The sequence below is a fragment of the Nipponia nippon genome, unplaced genomic scaffold (assembly GCF_047370975.1).
Source record: "Nipponia nippon isolate SJK-2023a ecotype South Korea unplaced genomic scaffold, ASM4737097v1 scaffold_9, whole genome shotgun sequence".
Taxonomy (NCBI): Eukaryota; Metazoa; Chordata; class Aves; order Pelecaniformes; family Threskiornithidae; genus Nipponia; species Nipponia nippon.
In genome coordinates this window covers 49,339,206-49,358,010 of record NW_028262413.1, presented here as the reverse complement: position 1 = coordinate 49,358,010, position 18,805 = coordinate 49,339,206, and the positions used below count along the sequence as shown (strand labels likewise).

General features: G+C 69.6%; 2 protein-coding genes across 3 annotated transcripts; both read left to right on the top strand.

Moving 5' to 3' along the window:
* The first annotated feature begins 646 nt into the window (after nt 1–646).
* On the top strand, nt 647–17,332 carry FURIN (furin, paired basic amino acid cleaving enzyme). Of its 2 annotated transcripts, XM_087743625.1 has the most exons (16): nt 648–985; nt 3,193–3,577; nt 8,980–9,078; nt 9,836–9,931; nt 10,231–10,359; nt 10,620–10,696; nt 11,051–11,139; nt 11,382–11,554; nt 12,549–12,761; nt 13,083–13,183; nt 13,318–13,421; nt 13,600–13,717; nt 14,720–14,899; nt 15,003–15,127; nt 15,212–15,328; nt 15,413–17,332. In XM_087743625.1, the coding sequence occupies exons 2-16, from the start codon at nt 3,398–3,400 to the stop codon at nt 15,979–15,981; spliced, it is 2,370 nt and encodes a 789-aa protein (XP_087599751.1). In that variant the 5' UTR covers nt 648–985; nt 3,193–3,397; the 3' UTR covers nt 15,982–17,332. The 2 variants fall into 2 exon arrangements, with proteins under 2 accessions (XP_087599752.1, XP_087599751.1); XM_087743626.1 differs by lacking the exon at nt 10,231–10,359 and having other exon boundaries at nt 647–985.
* Nucleotides 1,373–3,166, top strand: LOC148050345 (uncharacterized). The gene has a single exon (XM_087744379.1). It carries the CDS (start codon nt 1,373–1,375, stop codon nt 2,627–2,629), a length of 1,257 nt encoding a protein of 418 aa, XP_087600505.1. The 3' UTR covers nt 2,630–3,166.
* Nucleotides 17,333–18,805: the final 1,473 nt, after the last annotated feature.

Sequence of the window (18,805 nt, the reverse complement as noted above, 5' to 3'; positions counted from 1 at the left end):
ACGGCGGGTCTGGGCTCTGACGGGGCAGATCCAGGTCTCCCGCTTGGGCTGGCATGGGCAGCTCCCGGTGGGCACAGGCAGCTCCCAGTGGGCACGGGCAGCTCCCGGTGGGCACGGGCAGCTCCTGGTGGGCACGGGCAGTCCCCAGGTGGGCACAGGCAGCCTCGGTGAGCACGGGCAGCCCCAGATGGGCACGGGCAGCCTCGGTGGGCACAGGCAGCTCCCAGTGGGCACGGGCAGCTCCTGATGGGCACGGGCGGCCCCGGGTGGGCACGGGCAGCTCCGGTGGGCACGGGCAGCTCCCGGTTGGCATGGCAGCCCCAGGTGGGCACGGGCAGCCCCGAGTGGGCACGGGCAGCTCCTGATGGGCACGGGCAGCTCCCGGTGGCCGCATGCCGGGACGGGGGAGAGGCTGTGCTGAGCGCCGGGCCGTGCCCGGTGTCGGCGGAGGGCGGCTCTCCCCGGGCCGGGGCGAGGGGCACGGCCCCGGTTCTCGCGGTGCCCGGGGGGAGCCGGGCCCAGCGCGGGGCAGGAGCCCGGGCGCTGCGGCGGGGCGCGGAGCGCTCGGCGGCGCCGGTGCGGCGGCGGGGCGGGCGGGGCGGGCGGCGGTGACGGCATCCGGCGGCGCCCGGCGGAGCGGCGGCCGTGCCGGGCCGGGCTGCGCCGGGCCGAGCCGAGCCGGGCCGGGCGGGGCCGCGCCGTGCCGAGCCGAGCCGAGCCGGGCCGAGCGGAGCGGAGCGGCGCCGGGCCGAGCCGTGCGGGGCCGGTCGGCCGGTGCGGGGCCGGTGGGCGCGGGGCGGGGCGGGGCGGCGGGCGGCGCTGACAGCTGCTCGGCGTAAACAAGCGGCCCCGCCGGCCGCCCCGGCCGCCCCTGCCTGGGCCGGGCCCGGCTCCGGGGCGGGCGCTCCGGGCGCCCCGCGGCGTGACGCGGCGCCGCCGACAGACGGGCCCGGCCGCCGGCGGGACGGGAGCTGCAGGCCGCGCGGTAAGGGCGCGGGGACGCGGCCGGGGACGGGCTCGACCCGCCGGCGCCGGCGGTTTGACAGCTGGGGCGGCCCCGGCCGGGCGGGACCCGGGCGGCGGCGGCGCCGCCGGCGGGGCCGTGCGCGGCCCGGTGGCCCCTGGGCGGGCGCTGCCCGGCGCCGCGGGCTGGGCCGCCCCTGCGGGGCACGGTCCCTCCGCCCGGCGGCACCCGGGGGCGCGGGGCTGCGGCCGCCCCGGCGGGGGCGCGGGCCGGGGCCGGTGGCGGGGCGGCCGGAGCGGGAGGCCAAGGGCGAGGAGGGGGGCCAGGCCTGGGGCCGGCCCCGGCCCGGCCGCCCGTAGCTCCGCCGCTGGAGCCGCCCTGCGGCCTCGGGACGGCCGTGCCGCGGCCATGTGGCCGCTGGGCTGCGCTCCCGGCGAAGCGCTGGTGCCCAGCGGTGCTGGGAAGGGTCCCGGGGGGCTGCCGCCCGGCGGTGTGCCGCCCGGGGGGGGCTCGGGGCGCCGGGCAGAGAGCGCGGCCTGCGAGCTGGCAGGGTCCGGTGCCCCCGCTCGCGCCCCGCCGTGCCCGCCGGCCCGCGGCTGCCCCGGTGCTTCTCCCGCCTCCGCCTGCGCCCAGGGCACGGGGCCCGAGGTCCGCGGGCGGGAGCGGGGTCTGTCGGGGAGGGGGCCAGCCCCTCCGGCCGTGCTGGGGCGGCAGGCGTGGGGTGCTGGGGCTGTGGAGGGCCCGTTGCAGCGTTGTCCCCGCGTGGAGCGGCCGCCGGCGGGGAGCGGGGTGGCTGCTGGCTCTGGGACCAGCAAGGTGGAGGAGACTGCCCGGCTCGGGGACCCGCGGAGGGGGCGAGGTGCTGGCACGGAGACTGGCCGCGGCAGACAGTGTCCCCTTGTGCTGTGCTTGCTGCTCTCTCCATTCACGGTAGCTTTTTCCCTTCCCTGGGGGCTCCGGGAGCCTTTCCCATTGGAAACTGTGATTTGGGCCCTGGCACGATCTGGGACCCAGGGCTCCAGTCCAGCCTCTGGCGGGTGCTCGCAGCTCTGGGCGCCTCGGCAGGGCGGCCGAGCCCGCAGCCGGCCGAGGTCTGGTCGCCGAGGGGGAGCCGTGGCGTGCCTGAATCGCAGCACTGTCTGTGCCGCAGCCTGCAGCGGGGTCTCAGGCGGCTGCCAGGAGCCGCTCTCCTCCCCTGGCAGCACCGCAGGCTTCGTGCTCGCTGGGGCCGCTGCTTGCCGGAGGAGGATGGGGCTCCTCTGGGCACTGCCGGCTCTCACCTTTCCCGCTGTCTCTGAAACGTCACCCGATATTTCAGGGTCCCTGTGGAGCTCACAGTGGCACTGTCGTGTTGTGGGCTCCTTTGCGCTGGGTGGGTCGTTCCCCGCTCTGCTCCCCACCTGCCTTCCCAGCTTCTTGGCTTTGCCCTCCAAGACGGTGCGAGCTGTCCCCAGGCATCCCTGCGTGCAGGTCCCTGGGTGCGTGCTGGAGGTGATGGCGTGCCCCTTTTCCTGGTCCCTGTGCCAGTTGCCTCTCTCTTCTGGAGATGAGTCACACCGGTGTCACCATGTTGTGCTCCGGAGGAAGGGCAGAGCTGAGCTGCCGATGGTGACAGGCAGCACGGTGCTCAGCCCTGCTACCAGGCCCTGCCTGGTCGATCGCTGAATGTGGAGGTGCTGGGGCCCGGGGCTCTGCTCTCCCTGGCTTTCCTCCATCCAGTCTCTCCTTCAGCTGGGATCCTTCGCACACCATCTGGGTGCATCTCCTCTCGTCTCCCCCTGGGCCTGGAGACGCAGGCTTCCCATCCCAGTTGCTCCCAGCTCTGTGCCCAGATAGGCCCATCCCAGTTGGAGCGGCTCCTGTCCGCTGCAGACCGTGGTGGCAGGAGGCATGGCTCCCCTTGCCTTGCCTCTCCCCGCCTTCGGTGCCCTTCTCCCCTCCTGGTTCGTCTCCCATGTTTGTAAGTGCAGAGCATAAGTACACATTGGGCAATAGGCAAGGTAAACAGCGGCTCCGTGCCAGGGCACCCTGTGGAGCCAGCGTCCACCGCGGCTCCTCGGGCCCCCAGCTCCCACGTGGCTGTCCGTGAGCCACAGCAGACAGCGGGTGCTGTGTGCTGAGGCCCCCTTGCCCAGTTCTGGAGCCGCGGCTTGGTCCGGCGGAGCCTGCCCTCCCCGGGTTTGAGGAGAGGCGCCCCGGGGCCTGACCACTCTTCCATCTCTCCGCAGATCGTGCTGCTGTCCCGGACGGTCTGTTCCTGCTGCCGCCCTCCGGCCCGGCTGTCACAGGCTCGTCCCCATGCTCTCTTGGGCTGAGCAGGGGCCAGCGGGGCAGAGAGGCCGGCGCGCCTCGGGGTGCTGACGCAGGGAGGCCGCTGGACCCGTCGCTCCCGGGACCCTCCTGCTCCCCAGCTAGAGGAACCCCGATACTCTGATGGATCTGAGGCCCTGCTCGCTGCTCCTGCTCTGGACTCTGGTGGTTGCCCTCGCTCTCCTGGCCCAGGAGGTGCTGGCCCAGCGTATTTACACCAACACCTGGGCTGTGCTCGTCCCCGCGGGGCCCCGGGAGGCTGACAGGCTGGCCAGGAAGCATGGATTCCTCAACCTGGGCCCGGTAAGTCCCCCGCTTCCCTCTCCCCGCAGAAGCTGTGTCCGCTGCCGGCTCTGCTGCAGTCTGGGCGGGCGCTGGGCTTGGCCCTGGAGCTGGGTTGGGGGCGGCTCTGGCAGCAGGGCCACTGTGTTTGTGCCCATTCACTGCAGCCTTCCAGCATCCGCTGCAGCGACTTAAGAGTGGTAATTAGCTGGATGGAGCCGGGGCCTCCCCGGCTGGTGGCATGGCACGGCACGGCACGCTCTGCCTGCTGGAGGGGGAAGGAGGAAATGCCCATCCCAGCGTGAGAAAATTGGGAGTGCTGTGCATTGGTGGAGGAGGGGAGTGCTCCCAGCGAGGCACGGCCTCGGCTCAGCCGGGGTGGCAGCAGCACCTCCTGGGTGTCCCCAGAGCAGGCAGTCTGACAGCAGCTGCGTGTCCTTGGCCCTAAGCTGCCCTTCACAGACGGTGTGTCAGCAGGTCCCCACTGCTCTCGGTTTTCTCTGCCCTCAGCCAGCGGAGGGATGGAGCAGCGCCTGCGGCTGCGCTGGGCTGGCACCTCTGTCACCCCCTGGCAGCAGGTAGAATGGGGTGACGGCGAAGGAACCGGGGCCCCTTGTGTTCCCCATGGTCCCAGCTGTTCCTGGCCTTGTCCCCAGCGCAAGGAGCTCTGCGGTGCTCTCCTCCTAGCAGCCTTGGCAGGACCCAGCTCCCTGGTGCCCCAGGCTGCTGGCTCTGTTTTCCCTGGCCGGCTGGGGGCCGTGCGCTTGTTGGTAGGAAGGGTGCTCGCGGGTCTGGCTCCTGAGGCATCGGTGTGAAAGCCAGGCCTTGGCCAAGAGCCACAGGGCTGGGTGGGCCAATGGCTGGGTTCCCCCCTACCAGCGCGGTGCTGCGGGCAGGACATGTCTCTGTTGGCCGGCTGTTTCTTGCAGACCAGCAATGCTTGACGCTACTGTTGTAGCGCGATCCCAGCTGCTCCGTGCTCTTGGCGCAGGCTTATCTGTGGGGCTTTTCTTGGCCCTGTGCTGTGGGCAGGGTGCTGGCAGCAGGTGGGGGCTTTGCCGATGGAGCTGGCACCAGCATGGCTGCCGTGGCCAAGGGGGGGCCAAGGGGATCCCACGGGAGCGGGTGCAGCAGGGCTGGCCCAGAGGGACGCCCCCAGGCCCCTGCGCAGGCACCGGGAGCTGGACTGGCCCTGCTCCGGTGAGGTGAGGCTGGCGCTGGCAGAGCAGAGCCCGCATGGCTCTGCCAGCCCCCGCTGGGCTGCCCACACGGCCGGGGGTCTGTCGCCCCGAGAGTGGGGCACTGCTGCCGGGCTGGGCTGGCTCCGCAGGAAGGAAGCGAGGGGCAAAATCCCAGAGGAAATTGCACAACTCATGGCTGCGGTGTCAGGACCTCGCTGTGAGCAGCTGCTGGGCGGGAGGGGAAGGTGGCTGCTGCTGGAGCCGGCGGGTGCCTTGTCCTGCTGCCCGAAAGGAGCCGTGCGCGGGGCGGTGGGGATGCAGGGCTCTGGGGACAGGGAGCCCCAAGTCTACTGGGACTCTTGCTGGAGGAGGGAGATCTGTGGGGGCCGGGGCCAGGCCCCACCAAGGGCGTCTGCGCTGTGGGGACAACGGGGCAGCCTCGCACAGGTGCTGTCTGTGTGGAAGTGTCTTAGAGCCAATGTCAGGGCAAAGGACGTGTCAGGCCAGGGCCGCCGCTCTGCAGCGGGGACTGCGAGAGTGGCCCAGGACACGTCCCGCTGGGCCAGGTCTCTGCCGAGACCCCTGGGAGTGGGGGACGGGGCTGAGGTGCCATTAGCCTGCTCCCGGCTGCCGGCAGCGTTTCCCGCCACACTGCGGTGCTGGGTCCCAGGCCCAGCTGCCAGGGCCGAGGGGCACTGGGCTCTGCAGCCATGTCTGCAGCAGCCCGGGGGTGTCCGTCAGGCCTGGGCTGCCATGCAGGGCCCCGTGGCTCAGTGGGGAGCCCAGGCCTGTTTGGGGTCCCTCCCCATGAGCCATGGAGGTTCTGTGCCAGCTCTGCCTGGCAGCGCCCACCTTCTCCCTGTGCCATTTGCTCTGTGGCCGGAGGCTGGCACCTCCCGGCTTTCCCAGCCCGCTGAGCTGCGGGCAGAGCAGCAGCGAGGCAGCACCTGCAGGCAGAGCCCCGCAGGCTGCAGCAGCCTGGGCTGCAGCAGGAGCTGCTGGTCTGGGCATGTTTTCTCCCGTTCTGGAGCCTGTCCCGGTGTCTGTGCTGTGGGACAAGGCTTGGCTGGCCTGGGCAGCCCACTCCTGCAGAGGGGCCGTGGTGGCCCGGTAGAAAGAGCAGGGCTGGAAGGAGCTGGGCTTTCCCTCCTGGGAGGTTTCTGGGCTGCTGTTCCTGGGGGGAGTGTGCCGCTGGGACAGGATGCGGCAGCCAGCCTGGGAGGGGGGGGACTGGGTGCTTCTGGCAGTGCCCCAGTGAGAGGCCCCCAGGGTCCTTATCTGAGAGGATCCTGGCCTCAGCGTGGGGTCTGGACACTGTCCTCGGAGGCGTGCTGTCCTGGCGTACTCCCTGCTCCACTGCTCCCTGCGGAGCTGGGGCGGGCACGCAGTCCCCTGGCCCAGCGGTGCCTCCGGCAGAGGGGTGCCAGGACCCGCGTCTGGTGCCTGTGGCCTCAAAGGGGACCCAAAGGACAGTGTCGGGGGGTGAGGGTCAGAGGAGAGAGACGGATGTCGCAGTGAGGCGGGAGTGCGGTGGTTTGTGCTGCTGGGGCTGGTGCAGAGGAGGGGGCACAGGCCCTGCCTGCCCCAGCTGGGGGTGGGGAGCACTGGGGAAGGGCCTGGCTGCTGGTGCCGGCCTTGGGCTGTGCTGGCAGGACAATGGGGATGAGCAGCCCCAGCAGCACCAGCCCAGGGAGGAGTGCTCTTACCTCCCATACCGCTGGGCTGCAGGTCCCCGCTAGCCCCTGCTGCCACCCGGCTCATTGTCCTGCTCCCAGGGACGCGGGCACAGGCAGCCCACTGGCCCTGGGGCTGGCCAAGTTGGCTGCGAGCTGTGGCAGGAGGCGGGGGCAGGAGCGGTGAGCTGGCACTGCTCTCCAGGGGGTCAGTGCTGACCACCCCAGGGACGCACGGGGCTGGGGGGTGGCTCTGCCCTTGCTGAGGACAGGGACTGTGAGGATTAGGATGGAAGCGTGTGGGCTGGCCGGCTCCTGGCTGCCACCGCAGTGTCTGTGCAGACCTAATCCAGTCGGATGACCAGGCAGAGCCGCGATCTGCTTGTAGGAACAATCGGAGCTCTGTCCTTACCCCCAGAGGGGGTGAGGGGGTGCTGGAGGAGGGCAGTGAGCCTGCAGCTCGCTTTCCCCTCTGCCAGCCCGGTGCAGAGGCTTTTCACCTCAACACCTCCCCAAATGCTCTGAGCTGCCGGGCATCCCAAGCTGTACTGGGGGGGACGCGGTGTGCTGGGGGGAACAGGCCCGGGTCTGTCCCCAGTGACTCTGGTGGTGCTGGGGGTGCGATGCTGCCTTAACAGGCAGGGCTGCAGCTCTGCAGCCGGCTGTGCCCCACAGGGAAGGGGTGCAGAGCTGCAGGCTGAGTCCTGGCCTTTCCTCCACCGGCCCAGGGCAGGAGGAGTGCCCAACTGCCACCGGCACCAGGGAGCGCAGCCCCGCGTCACAAGCACCACGTCTCCAGGAGCCGGCATGGTCTGTGGCTTCCCTGGATAACACCAGCTGGCGCCGTGTGGGGTTGATTTGCACGCTGCATTGTCCCCCACTGTGAGCTTGCTCCCCACCATGGTCCTAGGAACGCACACAGAGAGGAGCGCGGTCCTGAGCTGGCAGCCAGGGGCTTTGCCTGCCCCTTCCCTGGGGACTGATGTGTGCCGGTGTGCTGTGAGCACCAGACTCCCCTGGTGATGGAGCCGTGGACACGAGCCCTGACCCCGGTGTTTGGCTCTTGCTGTCCTGTGCCACCGGTGCTGGGCTGACATGAGTCGAGTCCGTTCCCTTTCCTGCCCATGGAGCAGCTGGTGCGCGGGTCTGTGCCGCGGGGGCAGCCCTGTGGAGCAGAGCAATTCCCATCAGCAGGCAGGGGCTTGGCCTGCCGGCACGCGGTTCCCCCCAGCAGGAGTGGTGCAGGCCCGGCTCTAGGTGCTGGGGTGCGTTTCTCTCGCCCCGCGGAGCACGGAGGGGCTTCAGGGTGAAGTGCAGGACTTGGAGAGCCGCAGCCCGGATTTCCTGCCCCGGGGCTGAGGGTGCCCATCAGCCGGGTGCACCTTTCCTCCCCTGCTCGGCTCCGGCTGGCTGCATGGCTGGTCAGGATGGCGGCACATCTGCAGAGCTCTGATGAGCTTGCAGGGGGTTCGTTAACTGCAACCAAACTGTTTTGTGGCAGCCTGGGGTGGCAGAGGACGAGATGTCCTCTCCCTCGTGTTCCCGCAGCCCTTGCAGCCCAGCTCTGCAGGTGGTGGCGCAGCCTGGGCAGCCGGATCCTGTCTGCGGCTGCTGCGCAAGCTTCATGGCTCCCAGTGGGGCAGGATGGGAGCTTGGCCCCCTTCTCCCCAGTCCAAGCAGGCTGCTGGGCTGGGAGGCCCTGGGCAGCAGGGGTGGGGCCACCGCAGCCAGGCCAGCCTCTGGGACGTGCAGGAGGGGATAAGGAAATGACAGCACTGGAGAGGGTTTGGGGTTTAAAAATAACCGGCTGGGCGGCTGCGTGGCCTCCTGGTCCAGCTGGGCTGCGCTGGAGTCCCATCCTGTCCCAGCCCCGGCTGGGCTGTCCCCGCATGCGTGGGAGCTGAGCCACGGCCAGCGCAGCACGGCTCCTTGGCTGGTGGCCGCCCCCACCTGGGGTCGGGCGTTGGTGTGCCCCCTCGCTTTGCTCTGCTGGAGCTGGCTGTGCCCCGAGGTAGAGTCCGGCGCTGGGTGGGTGCTCCGGTGGGGAGCTGGCCTGTGTTGCGTGGGGAGAAGGGCTCTGCAAGGGGCCCGTTCGGAGGAGCGGAGGCTGGCTCAGACCCTCCCTGCCCTGGCTGGGGCTGCCTGGGGAGCGGGGTCTGGAGCCCCCCAGCCCCCCCGAGCCCAGTAGCAGGGGGTGCTGGTTGGCTCAGGGAGAAGAGCGGCAGTTTTGCCTCCTCAGGTTGGCTCTGAAAGGCCTGTCCCTCTGCTGCTGCTTGCCTAGGGCCTCCCTGCCAGGGCAGCAGCTTTGTTGGACAATTAGGGACTTAGTGCCATGCGGGGACCCGTGGGAGGGTGAGATGGGCAGAGGCCACGTCACTGTGGCCCCAGGGCCTCCCCAGCTGCCTTGTCATCAGCTGCTGCAGCCTCTGCAGGAGGTCCTGCACCGTGCGCCAGCAGCCGCTCCGGAGTGGGTGGCCCAGCCTGCCCGTGGCTTGGGATTGCAGGTGGGGGGACAGGGAATTGGGGAGACCGGGCTCTCATGTCCATCCTGCTCATTTCTCTGTTGCAGATCTTTGGCGACTATTACCATTTTCGGCACAGCGGTGTGGTGAAGCGTTCCCTTTCACCCCACCAGCCCTGGCACAGCCGTTTGGCCAGGGAACCACAGGTACGTGCAGGGGGAGGCCCTGCCTGCCATCGGCGGGGGCCTGGCTTTGCTTCTGGGCACTTCACACTGGCATGTGAGCCAGCACTGGGCACAGGATGGGGCTGAGCTGCCTTGAACCATCCCCTGGCACTGAGGCCTGTGGCAGAGCCAGGTGGGAGCCCAGCACGTGGCTGGCAAGGACAGGGGGTTGGCGGAGCTGGGGTCACCGTCCTGTGGGCTGCTGTGATCCCAGGGCACGGGGCAGCCTTGGCTCCCTGGAGGGCTCTCCGTCCTTGTACATGGGGCAAGATGCGCAGGGCAGTGCGGGCAGTGCCAGATCCCAGCACGGCGGTGTGGCAGGGCTGCCGTGATCTCTGGCCCCTGGCTCTGGCCCAGGCGCCTGGCACGCTGGCAGCACAGTGGGGCATGCAGCGCGTCGCGGCGGCTGGCAGGCTCTCGGCAGCCTGCTGCTCGGCAGAGCTCTGTGCTCTGACCTGCACGCTCCGCTGGAGCGGAGCCAGTCGCGGGACGCCTGGCGCTGCCGCCCTGGCATGGCTGAGCGGGGGAGGCCAGGAGGGACGGTCTGGGTGCTGCGGTAGCTCTGGCAGGGTCAGATGCTCTGCCAGCCCAGGGCTGGCTGCGAGCTCCCCAGGGAGAGCCCCTCTGGGCAGGCTCCTGGCGGGGGGGCAGGGGCCCCGGGGAGCTGCTGGCATGGGTGCGAGCTGCCGAGGGGGCAGGCAGGGGCAGTGGGGGAGCCCCATGCCCTCTCTGTCCCCAGGTGCAGTGGCTGGAGCAGCAGGTGGCAAAGCGCAGGGCCAAGCGAGACATTTTCATGGAGCCCACGGACCCCAAGTTCCCGCAGCAGTGGTACCTGGTGAGTGCCGGGCAGGGGCTGTGCGCCGCCGGGCGAAGGGGGGAGCCGCGCAGTCATGACAGCAAGTTCTGGGGACACAGACAGGCTGTGTCCCACTTTCAGAGTGGCCCTCCTCGGGTGGCTGTGCCCAGCCCTCTGTCCCTGGGTTCCCAGGGTTTCCTCGTCCCCACACCACAGCAGAGCAGGGTGGAGGCTGCCTCTTGCCTGCCCTTACAGCTGGCCTGGGAGGGGTCCGGGCACACCCCGCTGCAGTGCCAGCAACTGGGCGCAGCTCCTATTGCCAGGGCTTCTCTCGGCAGTACAACACGAACCAGCGGGACCTGAATGTGCGTCAGGCCTGGGAGCAGGGCTACACGGGCAAGGGCATCGTGGTTTCCATCCTGGATGATGGCATTGAGAAGAACCACCCTGACCTGGAGAGCAACTATGTAAGCGTGGGGCGATGCCGCAGGGCAGTGTGCCACAGGAGCCTGCCCGGGCGGCTGCATCTGCTCGGTGCAGCCCCGGCGCTGCGTGGCACAGGGCTCGTGCCTGCCGTGGCGTGACATGGAGGAAAGGGGTGGAGGTGGGACTGGAGCCTACCCACCCGCTCAGCTCGGCCTCGGGGATGTGGCACACAGGTGTGGCCCCATGGCAGTGGGGCTCGGTAGGCAAGGTGGACAGTCTAATTGCCAGATCTGTCTTCCAGGATCCAGGGGCGAGCTTTGATGTCAATGACCAAGACCCAGACCCGCAGCCCCGTTACACACAGATGAATGACAATAGGTGAGGCAGGAGGCAGAGGTGAGGGCGGCAGCGCCCAGCCGCGGCAGGGACTTGGTGGCAGCGCCAGCCCTCATGGGCTGCGGGAGGGTGCAGGGGTGATGGCACACTTCTGCCCTACGGGAAACCCCCTGCTTCCATTTCTGATGTGAGCAGCATCCTTGGGGGCTGCCCGTTCAGTCCCCCCTGCCCCAGAGCAGGAGGGTAGACAGAAGAGCCCTGTGGGGCCTTTGTCGGCTGCCCGGTTTGGGAGGGATGGGAGGCAGCCTGGGCGCTGGGCCTTCCAGCTGCGGCTGGTGCCCAGCCCCATGCTTCTCGCGCCCCGTCTGAGCACGCTTGGTTCTGTTTCGACTGCAGACACGGCACGCGCTGCGCCGGGGAAGTTGCTGCCGTGGCAAACAACGGGATCTGTGGTGTCGGTGTGGCTTACAACGCCAGGATCGGAGGTGGGTGCCACCCTGCCCTGCACCAAGAACAAAGCCTGCGCTGGGCTCCGCGGGTGCCTCACGGCCGGAGGAGCGGGCTGTGCTGGGGATCTCAGCGCTGCTGGCTGGGGTAGCCCTGTGATGGCCCGTGGCATGGGGCGGCAGCAGCGGATGGAGGGCTCTCGCCAGCAGCACCGCTGCTCTGCGGCGCGCGGCCGCCCTGCCCCATCCGGTCGCCCGTGACGTCTCCTCTCTGGCCCTAGGCGTGCGCATGCTGGATGGGGAGGTGACTGATGCTGTGGAGGCCCATTCCCTGGGCCTCAATCCCAACCACATCCACATCTACAGTGCCAGCTGGGGCCCCGAGGACGATGGCAAGACTGTGGATGGCCCGGCCCGGCTGGCAGAGGAGGCTTTCTTCCGAGGGGTCAGCCAGGTGAGCAGGAGAGTTTGCCGGGGGAGCGCCAGCTGAGCTCCTGCCCCTTCCCCCAGGTCTCCCTTGCTTTGCCCACCCTGGTGGTTGTCCCGGCCCTCCAGTGATGAGCTGTCTTCCAGCCCATCTCCAGGAGCAGGCTCTGTTGGTTTTTCCTGTTCTTCCTGCGTGATGGCTCTGAATCAGGGCTCCTCCCATGCAGGGTGCTTATCTTGCCTTTCTGAGCAGCCCGGTCCTCCCTGCTCGAAGGGCTCCCTCGCAGCTGGGATGGTCTCTCCCGGCTCTCCGAAGCCCTGTGGTGGTTCCTGCCTTGTTTCATGCCAGCCGCTCGCCCTCGCCTCCTCCGCCTGTCCTCCCCGTGCTGTCCCCGTGTGCTGTCGGTGCAGCCTGTGCCTTGGCACGGCCGTGGTGCAGCCTGCGCGGTTCAGCTGTGCCCCACGTTCTGCCTGGGATTCCCTGCGCAGAGACGTGTTGCTGTGCAGGGCGTGCTGGCAAACGCGCCCTGCTGTGCCCCGCTAGCTCTGTCACACGTGCTGTGAGTGGAGCTGTGGCTTTTGGGTGCTGAGCAGCCGGTCAGGACTGCTCTGCTGAGCTCCCACAGCGCTGCCAGGCAGCTGCAAATCCCACACAGGCAGAGTCAGCCTGCGTGATTTCCGAGCGGAAAAAGACATTGATTCTTGGAAGCCTTCCTTCAGCAGGGCCTCCTGGTGCCCGTGCCTTACCTGCTGGGGCAGCCTCTGCAGAGCTGCCTCGGCATCTCCGTAGGCATGGCGGTGGCGAGGGAGGGGGGGTGCTGGGCGCCCGGGCCGGCGGGCTGACCGGTGGCGTGCCGCTCTCCCCCGGTGCCCCGGCTGCATCTGCTCAGTCTTTCCCGCTCAGGCTGCAAGAGCCCTGGGGCCAGCACCATCCCCTCGTCCCTGGCTCCGGCCTGGGGCTTCCCGCCCTGCAGCAGCGCGGGTAATGGCGGTGCTGGCCCTCACCCTGCCTCTGTTGCTAGGGCCGAGGGGGGCTGGGCTCCATCTTCGTCTGGGCGTCAGGGAACGGGGGCCGTGAGCACGACAGCTGCAACTGTGACGGTTACACCAACAGCATCTACACGCTGTCCATCAGCAGCACCACGCAGTACGGTAACGTGCCCTGGTACAGCGAGGCCTGCTCCTCCACCCTCGCCACCACCTACAGCAGCGGCAACCAGAACGAGAAGCAGATCGTGAGTTGGGGCTGTCAGTGTCTGCAGACCAGGGGCTCATGGGGGTGGGACGTGCTGGGAGCTGTGGCCACTGCGGGCGTCCCACTGGGAGCCAAGTGGCTGTGGTGCTGGGAGCAGGGCTGGCCACGCTGCCACCCTCCAGGTTGCTCCCAGGGCTCTGTCTCATGAGTTAATGGCTTCTGGAGGGAATCTCATGAGCTGCCCCAGGAGCGGTGGCTCTGCCTCGCCTCCTGTGGCCCTCGTGGGACGCAAACCCCCAAGCTGGCTCCTGGACTTGGCCAGTGCCTGCAGCACCTCCTAGCCCGGTACTTCTCCCTGCAGGTGACAACTGACCTCAGACAGAAGTGCACCGAATCGCACACAGGCACATCAGCCTCGGCACCCCTGGCCGCTGGCATCATCGCCCTCGCCCTGGAAGCCAAGTAAGGGCAGGCAGAGAGCGGGGCTGGGCTGGGGCGGCCATGCAAGCCCCGCGAGGCAGCGGTGCCTGGCCACGGACCCGCCTGGGGCCAAGAGGAGCCAGGCGCCGGTGTCTGAGCCCTGTGTCTCCCCGCAGCAAGAACCTGACCTGGCGGGACATGCAGCACCTGGTGGTACAGACGTCGAAGCCGGCTCACCTCAACGCCAATGACTGGGTCACCAACGGTGTTGGCCGCAAAGGTACTGGGGTGCCAGGGGTGGACCAGGGTCTCCTGTTCCTGCAAGCACTGCTAGCCTGGGGATGCTGGGGCAGAGCACCCCCGCAGCCCTCGGCGGCAAAGGAGGCAGGAGGCCCCATGAGCTGTGCAGCGTGGCTGGGGACCCCCGGGAGCGGCACTGACCCCCTCTCTGTCCACAGTCAGCCACTCCTATGGCTATGGCCTGCTGGATGCCGGGGCCATGGTGAGCCTGGCGAAGAACTGGACCACGGTGGGACCTCAGAGGAAGTGTGTCATCGACGTCCTCACGGAGCCGAAGTAAGGGCTGGTGGGCCCAGGAGGGCATTGCCCAGTGTCTGCCCTGCACAGGAGCCCGGGCACCTCTGGGTCCAGGGCGAGGAGTGGGGAGGATCTCTGGGGCTGAGCTGCCCCCGAGACCCTGGACCATCCTCCTGTGAGAGCTTGGGGAGAGCCGGGAAAGCTGCCTTCAGCTCCACCGGCGCCATCAACTGCTGAGCCTGCTGGCTCCTGCCAGGGCTGGGCCGGGCACGGCGCGGGTGCGGGCAGGCTGGGGCGCTGCGGTTTGGGAGCAGCCAGCACGAGTCATCCCCAGACAGAGGGGCTTTTCAGGGGTCAGACAGAAGCTCCTTTTACTCCCGCTTGGCCGCCGCTGCCGCAGCACAGCGTGTGACGAGTCTCGTGTGCGGCCGGGGCGCTCTCGGGGCGGGGGGAGCATGCCTGGCCATGGAGGAAGCCAAGGCTGGGCCCTGCCTCTGCCCGCTGCCCTGCCCCGGTCCCCTGGGACCCAGCCCTGCCCGTCCAGAGCGGGCACTCCTTGTGACCAGCATCCTGCGCTGGCACCAGGGCCGGCGCCGCGGGCAGCTGTGGGGGGGAACAGCCGCACATGAGCGGTGGGATGGGGATGGCTGTGCCTGTCCCATCCCTGGCCGTGCCGTGCAGGGTGGAGCCGGCCCTGTGGCAGGCGAAGAAAGGGCCCATTCAGGGCTGGCAGAGAGCGGCGGCCGGGGAGGTGGCACCGGGAAGCGCGTGCTCGGCAGAGCAAACTCCCTGCACCCGGGACCTGGGGCAGGCCCGTGCAGGCAAGGCTGGGCGCTGCCCGGGCCATCTGCTGCCTGCACCCCATCCGGGGATGGAGGGGAGGCACCAGCCATTGCAGGATTGCCTCAGGTTCCAGCCACCCGGGGCACAGCGCACGGTTCCTGGAGCAGCCGTGAATCCCTGCAGCGGGGAGCGGGGCCGGGGCACCCTGTGACGTGCCCTTGGGCTGGGACTGGGCTCACTCTTGCCTGTCCTCGGCAGGGACATCGGGAAGCGCCTGGAGGTGAGGCGGAAGGTGGACTCCTGCCTGGGGAAAGCCAACTACATCAGCCGGCTGGAGCACGCGCAGGCCAGGCTGACGCTGTCCTACAACCGGCGGGGGGACCTGGCCATCCACCTCATCAGTCCCATGGGCACCCGCTCCACCCTCCTGGCCGCCAGGTAGGTGCCAGGCTGCAGGATGCCCCGGGGCGGCCCCAGGCCCAGGCTGGCACGAGTGGGTGTGCGGGACGCTGGCACCCACCTCTCACCCCGCTTTCCCCAGGCCCCACGACTTCTCGGCCGACGGCTTCAATGACTGGGCCTTCATGACGACGCACTCGTGGGATGAGGACCCCTCTGGGGAGTGGGTGCTGGAGATCGAGAACACCAGCGATGCCAACAACTATGGTAGGGCTGGGCCAGCATTGCCCTCACCGCTGCCTCCCTCTGAGCCCAGGGCACGTCGGTGGTCCTCACCCCATGTTGTTGCAGGCACGCTGACCAAGTTCACGCTGGTGCTGTACGGGACAGCCACCGACTCCCCCAGCCTCTCCAACCAGCTGGAAAGCAGCGGCTGCAAGACCCTGACCTCCAGCCAGGCCTGCGTGGGTGAGTGTGGGGCCAGCAGGGGGGACACGGGGACGCGGGGCGCAGGGCCTCCCCCCTGCTGCGCTGACCCTGCCTCTCCCACAGTCTGCGAGGAGGGATACTACCTGCACCAGAAGAGCTGCCTGAAGCGCTGTCCTCCCGGCTTCGCGCCCGGCATCCAGAGCACGCACTACAACCTGGAGAACAGCGTGGAGCCCATCGCGCCCCACCTCTGCCTGCCCTGCCACCCCTCCTGCGCCACCTGCGCGGGGCCCGGCCCAAACCAGTGCCTGACCTGCCCCGCGCACTCCCACTTCAGCAGCCTGGACCTCTCCTGCTCCCACCAGACGCAGAGCAGCCGCGCATCCCCTGCCCTGGCGGACGGCGAGGGGCTGGCTGAGGCCCCCCCTCCAGGCAACCTGCCTGTCCTTGTCGCCAGCCTGAGCTGTGTCCTCATCGTTGTCATCTTCATCGCAGTCTTCCTGGTGCTGCAGGCGCGCTCAGGCTTTAGCCTGCGGGGCGTGAAGGTCTACGCCCTGGACAGCGGGATCATCTCCTACAAGGGGCTCCCCTCTGACATCTGGCAGGAGGAGGGCCCCTCTGAGTCGGACGGTGAGGAGGACGAGGCCCACAGCGAGAGGACTGCCTTCATCAGAGACCAAAGTGCCCTTTGATGAGCCCTCCCGCCCCTCCCTCCTCCCTGCCCAGCACCGTGAGGCCGGGGCAGGCGAGGCCGAGGGGCCCCGGACTCTGCCTCTGTCCCCCTCCTGCACTGCAGCAGCCCGGGGCTCCCCACCTGCCAGCACTGTCCCTCGGCCCCTGCCGGGGCGGCCGGGCACAGCCCTGCTGGCACCATCCTCAGCTCGGCACCGTCCCAATCTTGCACCATCTCTCTTGGCCCCGCATCCATCCTGTACCCCACGCCGGGGTGTTTGATGGCAGCGGGGCCCCTGCCGCTCACTGGCCGTGCCCTGGCAGCCGTGTCCCCTGCCCCAGGCAGGTGGCTGCTGCTGGGGGTCACACGAGCCCCCCGGCGTGGGCAGCGTCTGGGGTCCCCGGGTTGTCATTGCTCAGGCTGGGCTGGCCGGGGCAGGGGCGGCTCTGCCCTGACCCGAGACGCGCTCCATCCCACCAGGGCTGAGCCCAGCCCACGGCACGGCGTCCCCCTGCCCCTGCTGCCCTCGGCACCCGCCGGGCCTCCGCCTGCGCCCCTGGCTCAGCCCGCTGCGTCCCGGCTCCCCGCCACCTCCTGAGGGCCTGTCTGCCTCCAGCCGTGCCCTTCAACAGCAATAATGGCTAGGCCTCTGCCTCTGCTGCCTGCTTGCCTGCTGCCTGCCCGTCCCACCGCGGCCATGGCTGCCTGCAAGTGCGGACAGGAGCCCCCCTGCACCGGAGAGCGTGGGGCAGGGCAGCGCCTTCCCCTGTGCCCAAGGCTCAGCCCCGCAGCGTGGGCAGAGACCCCCTCGCACAGCCCCTGCTGTGCGGCGCTGCCCCGGGCCCCCTCATGTTTTGCCCCCGGGCAGGGCTGTGCGCGCTGCTGGCCGGGGCAGTCGGGCAGCGCCGGTGCCTGCACCACCCCGGTTCTGCCTGCACCCTGCCTGTGCTGGGCAGAGCCCGGTGTCCCCCCAGCCCCAGCGCGCCCCTACCCCCCGACGTGCCTTGCCCCCACTTGGTGACAATCCGTTCTGCTCCCTGCCGGAGCCCCCTCCCGGCACCGCCTGCCCTCGCTGCCCCTGCCCCGCGGGCTGGGGGCCGGTGCTGCGAGCCCCTTTGCCGTCCGCCACCGCGCACCGGGGCCATGGCATGGGCTCCCACCCGCCCCGTGCCAGCACCAGCCCTGGCCCGCCACGGGCGGAGCCGGGGGCCACAGGACTATTTTTCTATAATAACTTTTTGGTGCACAGTAATTTTTTCTTGTAATTTAATCAGCCGGGAGCTGCCTCCTGAGCCTGTTTTTAATTTAATGGATGTGGATATAACGCTAGAGAGACTGAGTTATTAAATGTTCAGAACTATGCAAACCAGCTCCGCTGCCTGTGCTCTGTGTGCCGTGACGGCGGGTGGCCCTGGCCGGGACGGGCAGCCTGGCCCCGGGGAGGGTGCAGGGCCCGTGGGGTGCCTGGACCTGCGCCGCAGCCACAGCCGTGCCCGCAGCTGGGGCGGGGGCACCTCGCTGGGGTCAGCGCCTGCTCTGCGGGCAGGGAGCCCTGGCTGCTGTGCTGCCTGCCCTAGCGTGGCTGCGGGGGCCTGCAGCAGCGCCGGGTGCCCCGCAGCCCCTGGGTGGTAAAGAGACCCCCGGAGCCAGGGGCCGCCCTGGCTGGGCTGCGGGCAGGAGCCGGTGCTGGGCAGGGGCTGCCGTTTGGGGATGCGGTGGGGACCTGGCACCCAGACAGGGACCGGCCCCCTCACCTGAGCAGTGGGAAGCAGCTGCTTATCGGGAACCGGCGGAGAGGGGAGCTAATTTCAGAACTGCAAGGGGAGCTAATTCTGGAACCGGCTGCGGTGGGTGGAGGGCGGTGGGGGCAAAAGCTTGGGGGAAGTTGCACCCCTTTCCCACAGCGTGCGGGCTGAGCCCCTCCGCCGCAGCCTGGGGCCCGGCTGAGCTCGCACGCTGCAGCCCCTGCGCCCCGCCCCACCCTGCAGCCAGAGCACGATGCCCACGGGGCAGCCCCCGGGCAGGGGCGGCCAGGCTGGACCCCGGACCCGCTTGCACCATGGCCAAGCCCCAGGCGGAGCCCGCCGCGGCCCCGCCGAGCCCCCCGCAGGGTCCTGGCCCCCCAGGAGGGTCTGCCGGGGCTGCGCTTGCTCGCAGAGGCAGCTCTTCTCTACGGAGCCCCTCGGCCTCGCTGCACCCGTGGCCATGGTGGCTTCCTGTGGTCTGGAGCGCGCTCCCCTTGGTGCGCAGGCGACTGCAGGCGCTTCTCAGCTGCCTCTTCCTTTTCTCATGAGGCCGGGCTGGGGACAGGTCCCCGTCACCCTCGGCTGAGGGCTGCGCGGGCCCGAGCTGGCAGCTCGCGGGCTGGGGGCAGCCGGGCGCTGCAGGGGGTTGCAGTCATCGGGTGCTGCAGCGACGGCTCCCACCGGGGAGCACGCAGGGGCTGCAGCCCCACCGGGCTCTGCAGGCTGCGGGAGGGCAGATGGAGGATGTGAAACTGGGAGAGCTGTGCTGTGGCCCACAGCAACCTTCCTGCTGCAGGCAGCGGTCAGGGCTCCCAGGGAAGGAGAGCTGCTGCGCTCGCTGTTGCACCCGGAGCCTTGCAGCACATTCCTGACCAGCCTGGCACCGTGGGGGGCAGCCCCCCAGCCCCCCGGCTCGGATGCCTCCCACCAGAGAAGCCCGGTGTCCCTGGTGTAGCCCAGTGCAGGCAGGGAGGGGGCCTGCACTGCTTGGGAGGTGCCAGGACCTGCCGGAGGGATGCTGGGGGTGGGGAGAAGCAGCCCCTCAGCCCGGCTTGCAAAACACTTGCTAAGCTTGTGACTGCACTGCAAGCGTCTCTG

What these genes read in the sequence shown, in the direction of transcription:
- LOC148050345 (XM_087744379.1), top strand. Translation starts at nt 1,373, where the DNA reads ATGTGGCCGCTGGGCTGCGCTCCCGGCGAAGCGCTGGTGCCCAGCGGT.
- FURIN (XM_087743625.1), top strand. Translation starts at nt 3,398, where the DNA reads ATGGATCTGAGGCCCTGCTCGCTGCTCCTGCTCTGGACTCTGGTGGTT. An exon ending in ACACAGATGAATGACAATAG is followed by an intron (nt 10,697 to 11,050) that starts GTGAGGCAGGAG and finishes TTTCGACTGCAG; the next exon opens with ACACGGCACGCGCTGCGCCG. An exon ending in CAACGGTGTTGGCCGCAAAG is followed by an intron (nt 13,422 to 13,599) that starts GTACTGGGGTGC and finishes CTCTGTCCACAG; the next exon opens with TCAGCCACTCCTATGGCTAT.